The following is a 14,052-nucleotide window of genomic DNA, read 5'->3' on the forward strand; positions in this document are numbered from 1 at the left end:
TAGATTTCTCTAAGACTTTATGTGCTCTTTGGAGGAAGGTAGCTAATGTATCTGATGCCCTGTCCCACCACTCTTAGCAATGCCTTCTGGAGGTCCATGGGAAATAGTGGGGTCAGCAGTGGGACCTGCTGCAAGGAGGAGCCCTGGCATGGAGCCTCCCTGGCCCAGGGCACTGAGCCCAGCAGCCTTCTAGAACCAAAAGAGGTGTCCCTGGGAGCATGTGTCTCCTTGGTTGAAGTAGCTTCTGCAACCATCTGCCCTCAGCACCCCTGCAAGCCTGCCACTGAAGAGGGTATCTGGGAGCCATTGCTTATCCTCCATGGTTATAACAGAGCAGGAAGTGTCCTTCAGCATGAACAGACGTGTGGAGTGCACAGGAGGGGACCTTGGAAGCTAGAGTGAATGTGACTTTGTGGAGGGTGATCACTGAGCTTGACCTTTGAAGAATGGAAGTTGGTGTGTTCTGGCTCCAGAGAATAGTACATGGGAGGCCCAAAGATGCGAAGATGCATGGTGTGTTCAGAGCTGCCAGTGGATCTGATGTGGAGGGACGGAGAGGAGTCAGTGGGCACCCTCGTGCGTCTGCTTGCTCTGCTAGCAGGTTTAGGTGATAGGACACCGCAGGGCTGGCAGAGCTCCCTTGTCATTTAGGATGATCAACCTGGCAACATTTTTAGTTTGGAACAGAGGAAGGGAGAGTAGAATTGGGGAGATCAGGTAGGAGGCCCCTTAGAGGCTGAGGAAGGCAGAACTGAAGACCCGGGACTCACTGACGGTGCTCAGGGGGGAAGAGCCTCGCATGGCCCACCTTCCTCAGGTGGGTTGGTGGTAGGGTGGGCTCTGAAGATGAGCAGCAGCAGGAGGAAGGGGTCTGTGGGAAAGGCAGGACTGGGCAGGGTGGGGTGCAGGGTTGGCAGTCTGAGCTGTGGAGAGTAGGGGCCCAGAGGCAATGAGGGCCACAGCAGGGCCACAGATGGGGGCCCGAGGTGGTGTCAGCCACAGGGCTGACATCTGTGGTCCTGCCATGATGTGTGAGGAGGAGCCGGAAAGGATCTGAGAGAAATCCAGACTCCTCACTTCTGACCAGGGCAGCAGCTGTGCATTAAGGGAAGAACCTCAACAAAACATCATGATTTTTAAAAAGAGGGCTGGAGTTGGGGCTCAGTGCAGAGCACTTGCCTAGCGCATGTGAGGCCCTGGGTTCGATCCTCAGCACCACATAAATAATAATAAATAAATAAAATAAAGATGTTTAAAAAAATAAAAGAAAGATATTGTGTCTATTTACAACTTAAAAAATCAAATAGAAGGAGAACCTCTAGATGCAAGGACCAGGAGGGAACCTAGTGTAGTAGCCTTTTGAGCTGACATGTGACAACCCCGAGTCCCATTACCAGACTGAGCTGTCTTGGGCCTTCACTGTGCACTTTGGGCTTCAGCCTGAGGCAAGACCAGGGATGTCTTGGGCTGGCCTGAGTTGGGAGCCAGACTGGACCCTCTTTATAGCAACCTGCAACTCAGTGCCCCTCCAGTGTGACAGAAACGTAGAGAGCTTCACTGCAGCTGAGGGAAGACAGGAGCTTGGGAGAACTTAGACTCCATCCTGGGTGTGGGCATGAGGACCTCAAGGTGAGAAGGGACTGTCAAAGACGTAGGCAGGACTGCCTGGGGGAAGGGCTACTTTTACAAACTGGGGCTCCCAGGGTTCCCATAAGCTGTATGCCAAAGATGAGTTCACAATAAAAAACGGAAAGAACTATAGGCATGAGGAAGTAGCCCACACAGTGCAGCACACAGAATCGATGGACCACCCAGAACCTTTAGAAATGAAACTGCTGTTCCTGTGCCTTTACATGACACACGGTTAAGCAGCATATTAGATAGAGCTGAAGAAAAAATTGGTGAACAAGATGATGGATCTCAAGAAATCACCAAGTGTACGCGAACAGGAAGCCGAGTGGGCGAGACCACCGAGGAGGTGTGGCCTGGCCGGCTCGCGTCAGGCAGTATGCCGTCATGCTAGGGGAGTGTTGAGATTGTCAGTTATCCTTAGGGCTCCAAAACACACCATCTTAATGTCCACTTTCTTTCCCCAGCCTTTCCCATCAAGAGATTGAATTCTGGGGGCCCACACAAACACTGAGTGTCAGATTTCTGCCTTCAGATCCTAATCACTTTATTGTTGGCACAGATGTGGTGAGTAGTATCTTACATTTCATTCTACCACTCATCCCTTGCTCCCAAAGTTGCATAGTATATGGTTTATTTGAGATTAACTCACTGTTTGCTTTTATTATAATGTGGAATAATTTTTTCAAGCATATCGACTTTACCCAACCTTATACCTTGGCCACTCTTTATCTTGTTACTAGGGTCTTATAAGCCACGGCACAAGACAAGACTTGAGAGTATCTCCCAAACTATTCCGACCTCAGCAATGTGGTATAAGACCAGTAAAAGTCAATGTGATTGATTTTTCACCATTTGGAGAAACAGTATTCTTGGTAAGAAAGTCTGTTTTTATTTATTTATTTATTAAAATATTATTTTAGTTGTAGATGGACATGATACCCTTATTTATTTATGTGGTGCTGGGGATCAAACTCAGGGCTTCACACATGCGAGGCAAGCACTCTACCCCTGAGCCACAACCCCAACACAAGGAAGTCTCTTTTTATAGCACTTTTTTCCTTTTTAAAAACTTTTTAGTTATAGCTGGATGCGATACCCTTTTCTTATTTATTTATTTATTTTTGTTTGGAGATCAAACCCAGTGCCTTACGTGTGCTAGGCAAGAGCTCTACCACTGAGCTACAGCCCCAGCCCAGCCTCAGGCAAGACCAGGGATGTCCTGGACTTGCCTGAGTTGGTAGCCAGACCTGGAACCTCTTTTTTTTTTTTCCCAGTGGTATTATTTACCTGTTTGGGAAGCACAATACAGTGACCTATTGGGAAAACTCGAAAGGTCATCATTCATTGGGCTATAAATTAATTATGTGTTAGGTGTCAGTGATATAAAGTAGAGAAATATGATATTAATAACAAAGAAATTAAAATAAATTAGGTCAAAATCTGACTCTCTTAAGAAATACTATGTTCAATTGCAAACTATTTAGAGTTTAACAGAATACAAGCCGCTGCCAGCTCTCCATGTCACAGTCCTGAGAGCCTACCTGTTCTTTCTACCCATTCTCGTTAGATGGGCACCATCTTGTTAGATGGGCTCGCTGCTGTGCCCCGTCAACCCCATAGTCCCCACCTCCCTGGGAAGGTCCACACCTCTTGGTGCCCTTGTGCAGAGTACTGTATACAGACCCCAGCAGCCACCTGGGATGCAGCTGCTCAGCCCCAACCCACAGCCCTCCAGCCTCTGTAAAGGAGCCTGCTGTGTGGGTCCTGAGTCAGGAAGAAGGGATGTGGCTCAGCAGCTGCTCAGGCCTCCCGCTCCCTCTCCTTCCTCCCCCTCCCCCTCCCTCCCTCCTCCCTCCCTCACTCCTGTCCCTCCTCCCTCCCCCTCCCTCCCCTCCCTCCCCCTCCCTCCCCTCCCTCCCCCTCCCTCCCCTCCCTCCCCCTCCCTCCTCCCCCTCCTCCCCCTCCTCCCCCTTCCCTCTCCCTCCCCCTCCTCCCCCTCCTCCCCCTTCCCTCTCCCTCCCCCTCCTCCCCCTCCTCCCCCTTCCCTCTCCCTCCCCCTCCTCCCCCTTCCCTCTCCCTCCCCCTCCTCCCCCTCCTCCCCCTTCCCTCTCCCTCCCTCCCCCTCCCTCCTCCTCCTCCCTCCCCCTCCCCCTCTCCCCTCCCCCTCCTGTGGACCTGTGCTGCTTATTTGGAATATAGGTTTTTAAGTTTGTTTGTTTATATTTCATTTTAGAACTCCCATTCTTGTTGCTTTTCTCTTCTTTCTCTTTTTTCTCTTTCTTTTACAGTATGTGAAGTATTAAATAGAGTAAAAAGTAATTAATCTTCTTCTTATAAATTTGGTCTTTTATTAAACCAGTTTTCTTTTATAGGAATTTTGATCCGGGGGGAATATGTAACCATGTTATTGATGTGGTCATATGTCATTTTTTAAAAAGCGAGTTATTTACTTCCACAAAGCCAAACACATCAGCTTATGCTTGAACCAGTGATAGTCCGCTCGCTCAGGGCACCCGCCTGTTTGTGCCTTGCTGGAATGCCCCGGCGGGGAGGGTGAAGACTCCAGGCGGGCACTCACCTGCGTGGTGCGTGAGGGCTGAGCAGCTGTGAAACACAGTTAACTGCTCTGTGCTGCAGGACCTGAGGGACGTCAGTGCTTGGGAGGCTCCCTGGCCCCGGGGTTGGTTAAAAGGGTGACACTGCCTTCCTGTCGCAGGCCGGCTGCTCGGATGGCAGCATCAGGCTGCACCAGCTCACCTCTGCGCAGCCGCTGCTGCAGTGGGACCACAGCACGGGGGGCCGTGCCATCAGGGCACTGCAGTGGTCCCCCACGAGGCCCGCCGTGTTCCTGGTGCAGGATGACGCATCGAGGATTTACGTGTGGGACCTTCTGCAGAGTGACCTGGGCCCCGTGGCCACGCAGCTTGTCTCCCCAGACAGGTGAGTGCAAAGCCCAGGAGCCGCCGCACCCCCCCCCCCTTCTGCTTATTTCACTTATTGACACAGGATCGCCACACTTTAAAGGGTGTGACCGACTATAATGATGTCTTTATAACTTAAAATACAGTTCATATATGTAGAATACTTGGTCTCTTAGAGCACTTCCGGGTTCACCGCCAGCCTGCGGGAAGGCACAGAGCTCCTGTGGGCCTCTGCACGCCAGCAGCGGCCCAGGTGACCCCCCAGAGTCCCCTTGCCTCGGGGTCAGCCTGCCTTGTCTGTCAGCCAGTGTCTTGGAGCAGCTGCCCAGGTGTCATCACACAGTCAGCGCAGGTCGCCTGTGGGTTGGAAGACTCAGAGGGCAGTGAGGTCTGTCATGATCCCTGCAGAAGGGAAGGAAGCAGCTTTCTGTGAGCTCTGAGCTAGTGAGCCATCTTAGAATTCAGGATGCCTGTGAGAGCTGCTGCTGGTTTCTAAATGGGGATGCACGTGTACTTCGTGACCCGCTGGCCCACCCCCGTCACGCTCCGCTCAGACCCCCAGGGTCCCCGTGTCCCACGGGCCCGGGTGAAATCTATTTAGTGTGAATTTAAGATGTGCAGTGTCGGTGATACTGCTTTATTTACTTATTTTTTAATATCTCTATGGTTTTTAGTTGTAGTTGGACGCGAGACCTTTATTTTGTTTATTTTTATGGGGTGCTGAGGATCGAACCCAGGGCCTCACATGTGCTAGGCAAGTGCTCTGCCACTGAGCTACACCCCAGCCCAGATACTACTTTTAAATAATTATTTGCCGTTGTTTTGTCTGTTTCAAAGCAGAGATATTTACAGAAGCTTTCATTGCCAAGGGTTCTCTCTTGTGTTGAGAGCCACAACCAAGTCAAGATGGCGCCTGGCATTTTGCCAGAAGGATTGGTTGAGGGGTAGCGCCAGCGAGCCATTAAGATGATGATAATTAAGTTAAGCTGTGTATAATTATTAAGATAACGACTGACTGCTGTAACTGGATGATGCTGGATTGGGGCAAGCTGTGTATTCAGTTGTGTATATAAATCTCTGCTACTAAAATAAGGCGGCTCCTGCTACTTCGGGTGCCCGCTACTTTTGAGTTCTCACGGAGTTCCCGTGGAGTTCCCATTGAGTTCTCGCGGAGTTCCCGTGGAGTTCCCATTGAGTTCTCGCGGAGTTCCCGTGGAGTTCCCATTGAGTTCTCGCGGAGTTCCCGTGGAGTTCCCATCGAGTTCTCGCGGAGTTCCCGTGGAGTTCCCATCGAGTTCTCGCGGAGTTCCCGTGGAGTTCCCGTTGGTTCTCGCGGAGTTCCCGTGGAGTTCCCATTGAGTTCTCACGGAGTTCCCGTGGAGTTCCCATTGAGTTCTCGCGGAGTTCCCGTGGAGTTCCCATTGAGTTCTCGCAGAGTTCCCATGGAGTTCCCGTTGGTTCTCGCAGAGTTCCCGTGGAGTTCTAGAGAGTTCCCATTGGGTTCTGGCAATAAAGTAGTTCCTGTTTGAACCTACAAGTGGCTCGTGACCCGGTTATTTGTGCCCAGCCAGACTGCGGCACTCTTGACCTCAGTTTGTCTTTTCACCTGCGTTTTTTTCTTGAGATTTTACCTTTCTTTTCAGTAACTTCTCTGTGATGGTTTGTGAGAATTGGGAGGGAGTACCACTGCTCTTTTGTAAAGGAATGAAGAGGATAAAAATGGTTAGAAGGTTAGGGATATGCTGATAAGATCTGAAAAAATTTAAAAAATTATATTTTCTTAGTTCACTTGCTAGGTATGTTGACATTATTCTAATTATTAAAAATTTGTCAGGTACCAGTGGGTGGTGCGCCTGTGGTTTCAACACTTGGAGGCTGAGGCAGGAGGATTGCTTGAGCCCAGGAGTTGGAGGCCAGCTGGGCAATGTAGTCCCCGTCTCAAAAACAAAAAGCAGAAACAAAAAAAGCACATCAAAGATTGGGACTGTGATTGACATACGAGTGCCTAATGCTTCCTTGGTTTGTTACTCCAGGAAGTCCGTCAGTCACTTTCCATGAGCAAATGCAGTATGCATTGGGCACCGACTATGTGCCCAGTGCTGCTGTAGCATAAAGCAGATTGGGAGTGGCTTTCCTCTGGTGGCAGGACGCACATCGGACGAGGAGTGAGGAGGCTGGGTGTGTAGGAACAGAGGCCAGGAAGGGTGAGGAGCCCCGTGAGAATGGAGGCCTGGGAGGCCAGGGAGGACGAGGAGCCGCGTGGGCCTACTCCTCCGTGGCTTCTGTTCCTGCGCAGCTTTTCAGCCTCCCCAGCCTCTGTTCCCACATAGCTCCTGGTCCTCCCTGACCATTCTGAGAAGGTACTTCATGGGGCTGGCCAGGGAACGCTCTCCCTTGGCATTCCCCTTACCGCGCAGGATGGTGTGCTCGGTCACTGGTCCTGTCTCTGGCTATGAGCCTAGTGACACTCTGGGAGGCCTCTGCACACCGTCCAGGGGGTCTGGCATGCCCGGGCTTTTAGACGCATCTGCCCTAGGGGCTCACAGGAAAGAGCTGGCCGCTGGGATGCATTTCCTCACTTTGCTCACAGCAGAACCTTCTGGAATGGGACAGAACATTCTTTTCCATGAGCTCCTGTTTCAATGTCTGGCAGCAGCTTTCAAGTTAAAGAAGTAACACTTGTGCTGAATTTTCTTTCTTCAGCGTTAAACAACTGGACAGGAGGAGCCGAGTAGCTCTTACGGGGAAGGCACGTGGGTGGGGTCCATGGAGTGCCTGACACTTCAGAGCTGGGCTGGCGGTGATGACCAGCTCCTGTTTCCTGTAGCCCAGGAGCAGCTGGGCAGCGCATGCCTGGAGGTCGGGCAGCTCCCGGATCCTCTGGCCAGCCCCAGCCTGGAGCTGGTGGTGCTCTGTGGGGCCCCGAGGGCTGGACTCAGACTCTGGTCCTGGTTTTCTGTCTTCGGCTTGCACATCTGAAGGGCCTTTGAGGACATGATCGGTGAAGGTGCCGACCTGTGCTGATGCATGTGTTTCAAATGTCGTGGATTCATTCCCAGTGCTGGGCTTGAGCCCAGAGGCTCTGCCACTGAGCTACATCTCTCGCCCTTCTTAATTTATTTTGAGACAGTCTCACCAGTCCGCCTTGATTGTCCTTGAACTGGGGATCCTCCTGACTCAGCCTCTCAAAATTGTTGGGATTACAGGTGTGTGCCACTGCACCCAGCCCTAAGTGGCTTTTAAAGAGCACCTGGAAATAGTTCATCCACGGACCACGTTGTGTTGACCCCACAGTCCTGATGTCCGGGAGCCTCTGTGAGGGCTTCCACGCGGTCACTTAGGTCTCCCTGTGTTTCTGGTGAGTTGATGGGCAGCAGTGTGGAAGTGTCGGGGCGTCAGTGAGAGCTCCGGCTACTTTACTTTCCATGGTCTGCTCCTTTTAAGGCTTAGTTTCCTGACCCCCAAATGCTATGGGTTTGCCTCAGGGGCCGGCAGTAGGTAGGAAGTGACCCTAAGAGGGCCACCCTCAGGCCATGGCTCCAAGGACACAGGAGTCCTGGTGTGGCTCTGCTGTGGCTTGGTGGCGTGAGCCTGGGTGTTGGGTGTGTCTGGAGTGCAGCTCCAGGGTATGTGGGGTGTCAGTAGCAGGCAGAGCTGGTGGGCCACCAGACAGGACTGCCTGCCCCGGCTGCTGGCTCCGTCTGACTGCGGCGAGGCCTGGGTCCTGACCTGCCGCCACTCGCGGATCCCATGTGTGTGGTCTGCACCAGGCAGAGCCGGCAGAGCCACCCAGATCCCTGCTCAGTAAGACAGGGAAGGTGCGCCAGGCACCTGCTGGGTGGGATGTGGCTCTGTCCTGGGTGCCTCGCTGTGACAGACATGCCCTGGATGCCGTGGGACTCCTGGTCCAGTTTAGGCACAGTGAGCAGGTTCCCCAGGGTGGCCGGCACACAGCCAGGTCTCATGGATGGAGAGGAGTGAAGTAGACAGAGGTGGGTCGAGAGAGCCCCCCAGAGGCACTGGGAGAGAGTGAGTCCAGCCAGTCCTGGGACAGCAGAGACCCAGGGAGGCCATGTAGGAAGGACTAGGCACCCTCCCACTGGTGACAGGGAGGAGTATAAGTGGAAATGAGGTAGCGCCCAAGTTGTGAGCATCTCTGTCAGCTGCAGGGAGAAGATGAGATTTGAGATGGGCCGATCAAAAAACTGGTCAGCAGAGAGGAGGGCATGACCTTTGCATGGGGACCGTGTGGAGGAGGGACATGCAAGAGCAGATCAGGTCCCGGTTTCCCACTCGGGCACCTGCTGGTGGAGGGAACTGCTGTTTGCCTGGAGGACAGAGCTGAACCCCAGGCTGTGGGGCTCGGGGAAGCCGCCTGGCTGCAGGTGCAGATTTGTGAGCTTTGACATTTAACTAGTTGAGAATGAGGTGCTAGGGACCCCCAAACTGGGACTCCCACCTGTCTACCAAGGAGAAAACCCATATGGGGGGATTGGATCCTGTCAGCTCTGCCCATCTGCCCTCCCACGCTGGGCCCCATGCTGGCCTCCTGCCAGAGCCGCGCCTGGGCAGCTTGGAGGCCCTGCTAGGGGCACTTGCCCCAGGAAGCCCTTCCCAGCTCCCAGGTGTACCACTGCCAAGCCCCGGGCAGCTCTTTCTCAAAGGGTGAGTCACGCCTGCGTGGCAGAGGTGGGCCCACAGGACGGGGCTAGTTTCCCACAGTTACCCTGGTCTGGCTTCTCATCTGACCTGGATGCTGTGGAAGGTGGCCACCATGGGAGACCCTGTGATTACTGCGGGTCCCACGGTGGCCACCAGCTTCTCTGCTCACGTCCCCTCTCACCCGCAGGGTGGTGACCATGGCCGTCATGGGGGAGCCAGAGAAGGCCAGTGGCAGCTTCCAGGCCCTGGTGCTTGCCAGAGCCTCGGGCAAGGTGGACATCCAGTACCTGAAGAGGCAGTGGACGTCCCCGGAGGCAGAGGAGCACAGCCGGCTGCGCCTGCTCCTGCAGGGAGCCCCGTGGAAGGAAGGAGGCCTGTCCGCCTGAGGGCGCTGTCCACGTTGAGGACCCATGACCCGACACTGGACCTTGGGCACCGTGTTCACTTGTGTTTATGTACGTAGAACAAGCGTATTCCATACATGATTTGTTTTACAGAGTGTTATTTCTGTATTCCCATTAAATAAGTCACTATTTTGGAAGAGAAACAAAAGAACATTTTATTGTACACTAAACTTCAAAGGAAATATCGAGTTAAGTCCAATATGCTCTTTTCTGAGAGTATTTCTAGTTATTTTTAGAATCACTGTAAAATATTGTCACATTTATCACTAGATCTTAAACAGTCTACCATGAAGATCTATTTTAATGGACTATTTTCTTAGTTGTGCATAAAGTGATAAACACACATGTCTGAATTAAAAGGAACATCTTCCCTGAGACGGCCTCTCTGGCCGACTTCCTGCAGCTTCTCTGGGCAGCATCGCTTGGCGTGATTTGTATGTCACCTGCAGAGCTGCATCGTGCCTTGGTATTAAAGTGGTCTTTGTGGAGAAGCAGCATGTGTGAACCCTCTGGCGTGAGGTGGACGTGTGGGCCTGTGTCCCGGCGTGGGGTGGACATGCTGTGGAGGGCTGAGGCATCAGGCTGCCCTCTGCCCTGAGGCCTGCTGGGTGCTGGGAGCAGGTTTCAGCCTCAGATTCCGACTTGCCTGACATGAGGGCGCAGCGCCTCGCTCTTCCTCTGCAGACCTCTTTTGCTTTGGGTAGAATGGGGCACTCCCCACCGAGGCAACGCCGTCCTACTCTCCTCCACGTGGCTCTTGTCACATGGGAGGTGTTTGCCTGGGCTTAGGCCTTTGGATTGATCAGTGAGTCCACTCATGGAAGCGCAGGTGTTTTGTGGTGCTTCTGAGTCAGGTGCCCAGTCTCGGGTCCTGAGAATCACCTCTAGCGCCAAGCCACACGCTCGGTCGTGTCCTTTGCTTCAAGGAAGTCAAGAACGGAGACCTCCTGACTTGCCAATGGGTTCCTTGGTTCTTCCTGAAGCCTTTCTAGGGCCCTTGCTTACCTGCTGAGGAGCTCAGGTGGACTTCACATCCCACGCGGCCGTGCTGGGCAGCGGAGGCACGTGCAGGAGGCCTGCGGTTGGTTTCCTGAGCGCTCTCTTGCTAGGGGCAACTGGGAAGACCACCTTTGAGACTGCAGACATTTTGTGGCCTATGGCCACATGTGGTCATGCGGACAGCATTGTGTGCCCTCTGCCCCATGGCTGGCCCCCTGATGGGGCGTCACCCATCCCTTGTTGCCCTGCAGGGCCTCCACTCCCCCTCAGAGCCCTGTGACAATGCTTTGTGAGCCATCCAGGAATGCAGAGGCCCCAGCAACTTGTCCCCAGCCACCTCTGCAGGAAGACAGCCCACAGCGTTTGTCCTCCACACCCCCATCTCAAAATAGGGCCTCTCAGCCTCAGGTCAGGTGGCAGTGCTATCTTCCCTGGTGATACCTTCCTTAGTGACACCTCTGGGCCACCCCCAGAAAGAAGGTGGTTTGACACAGGGTTGTGGCGCAGCCCCAGCTCATGAAAACAGCAGGGTATTCCATAGCAGCCAACACAGGAGCAGGCACCTCTGGCCTCGGCTTCCCCGGAGCTGCCCTCTGGCAAGCGGGTGTGGTGGGTGGGTCTCTGCAGAGCACCCCCCCCCCCAAGTCTCCTGGCTTCTCGTGCTGAGCCCACAGGAGCCATGCATTTCCCTCCAGGGCAGATGTGGTCATCCGACTCTCCTCTCAGCTTCTCAGAGATCTTAGATGTCTCCCCTTACTCAGTCTTCACCTTTCTTTCTAGAGGACAGACCATCCCTCTGTCCCTCCCCTCACTGGCCCCAGGGCCTGTGCTGTGCCTGCAGCAGGTGCTGGATGGAGACACTCGAGCCTTTGTTCACACAGAGCTCATCCCACAGAGCTCATCCCCTTGATGCCGAGGCTGTGTGTGGCGCTGCGGATTGAACCCAGAGTCTTGTGCACGGGAGCCCTTTTTACATGGGGACAGGGTCCTGCTGAGTTCTCAGGCTGGCCTTGATTGCTGTCCTGCTCAGCCTCCTGCATGGATTTTAGTCCTGGAACCAGACACTGGTTTCCCTCAGTGCTCCTCTGGCCCCTCCCCAGGTCCCTGTTTGTGAAGTTGCACTTGATTCAAACCTGGATTTAAGAGGGTGACTAACTGATCTTACCTGGTCAGGTGTATGTTCGTTGTCCAAATGATTAAGGAAATGGTTATTAAACCTCACTTGTGGGAACCTGCAGAAACACATGGAAGAGGGTTAACAACATACTATTCCTTCTAAATTTCCGTCAAAATGCTCAGGAATATGCAAATAGGGGTCAAATTCTAAGACCAAAGACCAGTCCACAGTGCAGAAGTGATCTCTCCTAAGCAGAAGAAGGACGTGCTGCGTGGAGAGCCCACACCTGGAGGTGGAGCGGCCCGTGGCCCCAGTTCTCTCCTGCTGTTTCCTGATTGGTGTGTTGGGATCTCTGAGGGACTGTCAGGCAGAAGACCCACGTGGCTCCCATCTGTGCTAGGAAAGCATCTACCTGGGTGGGAGGAGGCATGGACCTGCTGCCGGGTCTGAGAGGTGGCTCCTGAGGACAAGCTGACCACACAGACCCTGGAAGGAACAGCCTGAAGCCACGGCAGGGGAGCAGAAGAGGTGAGTGGCCCTGCAGGAGAGGAGAGTGGCGGGTCACAGAGCCTGGGAGAAATGACAAAGTAAGAATACAGGGGCTTCCCAGAAGCCAGGGGGTGGTTTCCTCCTTCTCCTCTGTGTCTGTCTCCAGGTGTCTCCTCGGTGGCGGCTTGGGTTCCCAGCAAGTGCTGGGCCATGGTCTTCCCTCTAGGGAACAGTGCTGCTCTGCTCCCTCCTAGGAGGACTCTGCTGGCCAGCTGGAAGAAACCGCAGCCCGGGTCCTGCAGAGCCCATGTGAATGTCGGGTGCAGTGCTTGAAAGCCAGCCACACGGGGGCAGCCACTGCTAGGGTGCCAGAGCCGTCACCACCAAGCCCACGAGGAGTGAGCTCTGGCTGGGGCAGAAGTTCAAACCAAGCATGCCTGCAGGAAGCTCTTCCAAGAGGGTTCGTTTTAAAAATACACCCACGATCAGTCTTGGTCCCAGGGGATGAGGGCTCCACATTTTTTTAAAACATTTATTTTCAAGTTTTAGATGGACATAATATCCTTATTTTACATTTAGTTGGTGCTGAGGATGGAACCCCGTGCCCCGTGCATGCTAGGCGAGCGCTCGACCGCTGAGCCACCACCCCAGCCCCCTCCACATTTGATCTCTTATGTTTTTCAGGATTCATTTTTGATGGGTCTGACGTGAAATACCTGAAAATGCCCAGTGCTTGGTAGGGCCCCTCTCAGGGGAGCCCCACACCACAGTGCTGGGTTTTGAGGTCAGCTCGGGCTCTGGGAAAAGCTGTAGGGGTCTGTGGTCCACCTGGTGGGTGGTCAATGTGGCCAGGCGGAGTGCAGACACCCTAGCACGGGGCTGCGGGAGGCCTCTGGCTTCTGTGGCTTCCCCTCCACAGCGAGTGGGCATGGCACAGCCTGAGAACCAGACGTCCTAGGGTTTCACCTCCATCACTCAGAAGAGAATGGCCCTGAGTGAAAGGTCCTTCCTCTGACCGCGATCGGCCATTGTGTTCCTATCTGAGGAGATTTTTGCTTTTATGCTTTTTAAAAACCATCCATCTCTAAGGACCTGAATCTGAGAGGGTGTCACCAGGGAGCAAAATTGCGACGTATGCAGTCGAAGGCAGAAATAAAGAATGTCCATGTGCTTCTGCCCCTTTCAATGCTTTATTCACTCAAATCACTCAATACAATTTCACTCTATAGGTTCTTTTTTAAAAAATAACTTTATTATTTATTTACTTATTATTTCCATGTGGTGCTGAGGATCGAACCCAGGGCCTTACACGTGTGAGGCGAGCGTTCTACCACTGAACCACAACCCCAGCCCCACTCTATAGGTTCTTTATTATTATTATTATTTTTAGGTGGACACAATATTTTTATTTTACATTTATGTGCTGCTGAGAATCGAACCCAGTGCCTCACGCATGCTAGGTGAGCGCGCTACCACTTGAGCCACAACCTGTAGCCCCTCTACAGGTTAATCACGAAAATGACCATCCTTAATGCTGGGCACTGCAGTAGACATCATCAATCCACAGCAAGCGATTCTAGATTAATCAATTCACTGCAAACACACTCAATCACGACAGGCTCATGACAGACATTCCCTCTGCAGGCTGAGTTCAAAAGTCTCAAGCCTTAGGCTTTATGTCCAGCAGATGCCCACCCACTCAGACTGCGGTGACCAGGTCCAGAACCAAGGCAGGCTTTTCCCGATGTGAGTGGACAGCCTGTTGAGGAGAGGGTCGCAGGGAGAAGTCGTGGCCCTCACCAGGGTCCAGACGAGGCGGTAGGGTTTG

General features: G+C 53.2%; 1 protein-coding gene across 2 annotated transcripts in view; it reads left to right on the forward strand.

The window, feature by feature from the left end:
* DYNC2I1 (dynein 2 intermediate chain 1) overlaps positions 1-10,041 on the forward strand; it is an 80,190-nt gene extending 70,149 nt beyond the window's left edge. The window contains exons 20-23 of one of the 2 annotated variants that reach the window (XM_081283993.1): positions 2,097-2,196; positions 2,373-2,504; positions 4,349-4,572; positions 9,403-10,041. In XM_081283993.1, the coding sequence (XP_081140119.1) occupies positions 2,097-2,196; positions 2,373-2,504; positions 4,349-4,572; positions 9,403-9,601 (655 nt within the window). In that variant the 3' untranslated portion in view covers positions 9,602-10,041. The remainder of the gene's footprint in view (positions 1-2,096; positions 2,197-2,372; positions 2,505-4,348; positions 4,573-9,402) is intronic. The other variant, XM_081283992.1, reaches the window with a different exon arrangement.
* Positions 10,042-14,052: the final 4,011 nt, after the last annotated feature.

Source organism: Spermophilus citellus (genome assembly GCF_964194105.1).
Source record: "Spermophilus citellus genome assembly, chromosome: 3".
In the NCBI taxonomy this organism is placed as follows: Eukaryota; Metazoa; Chordata; class Mammalia; order Rodentia; family Sciuridae; genus Spermophilus; species Spermophilus citellus.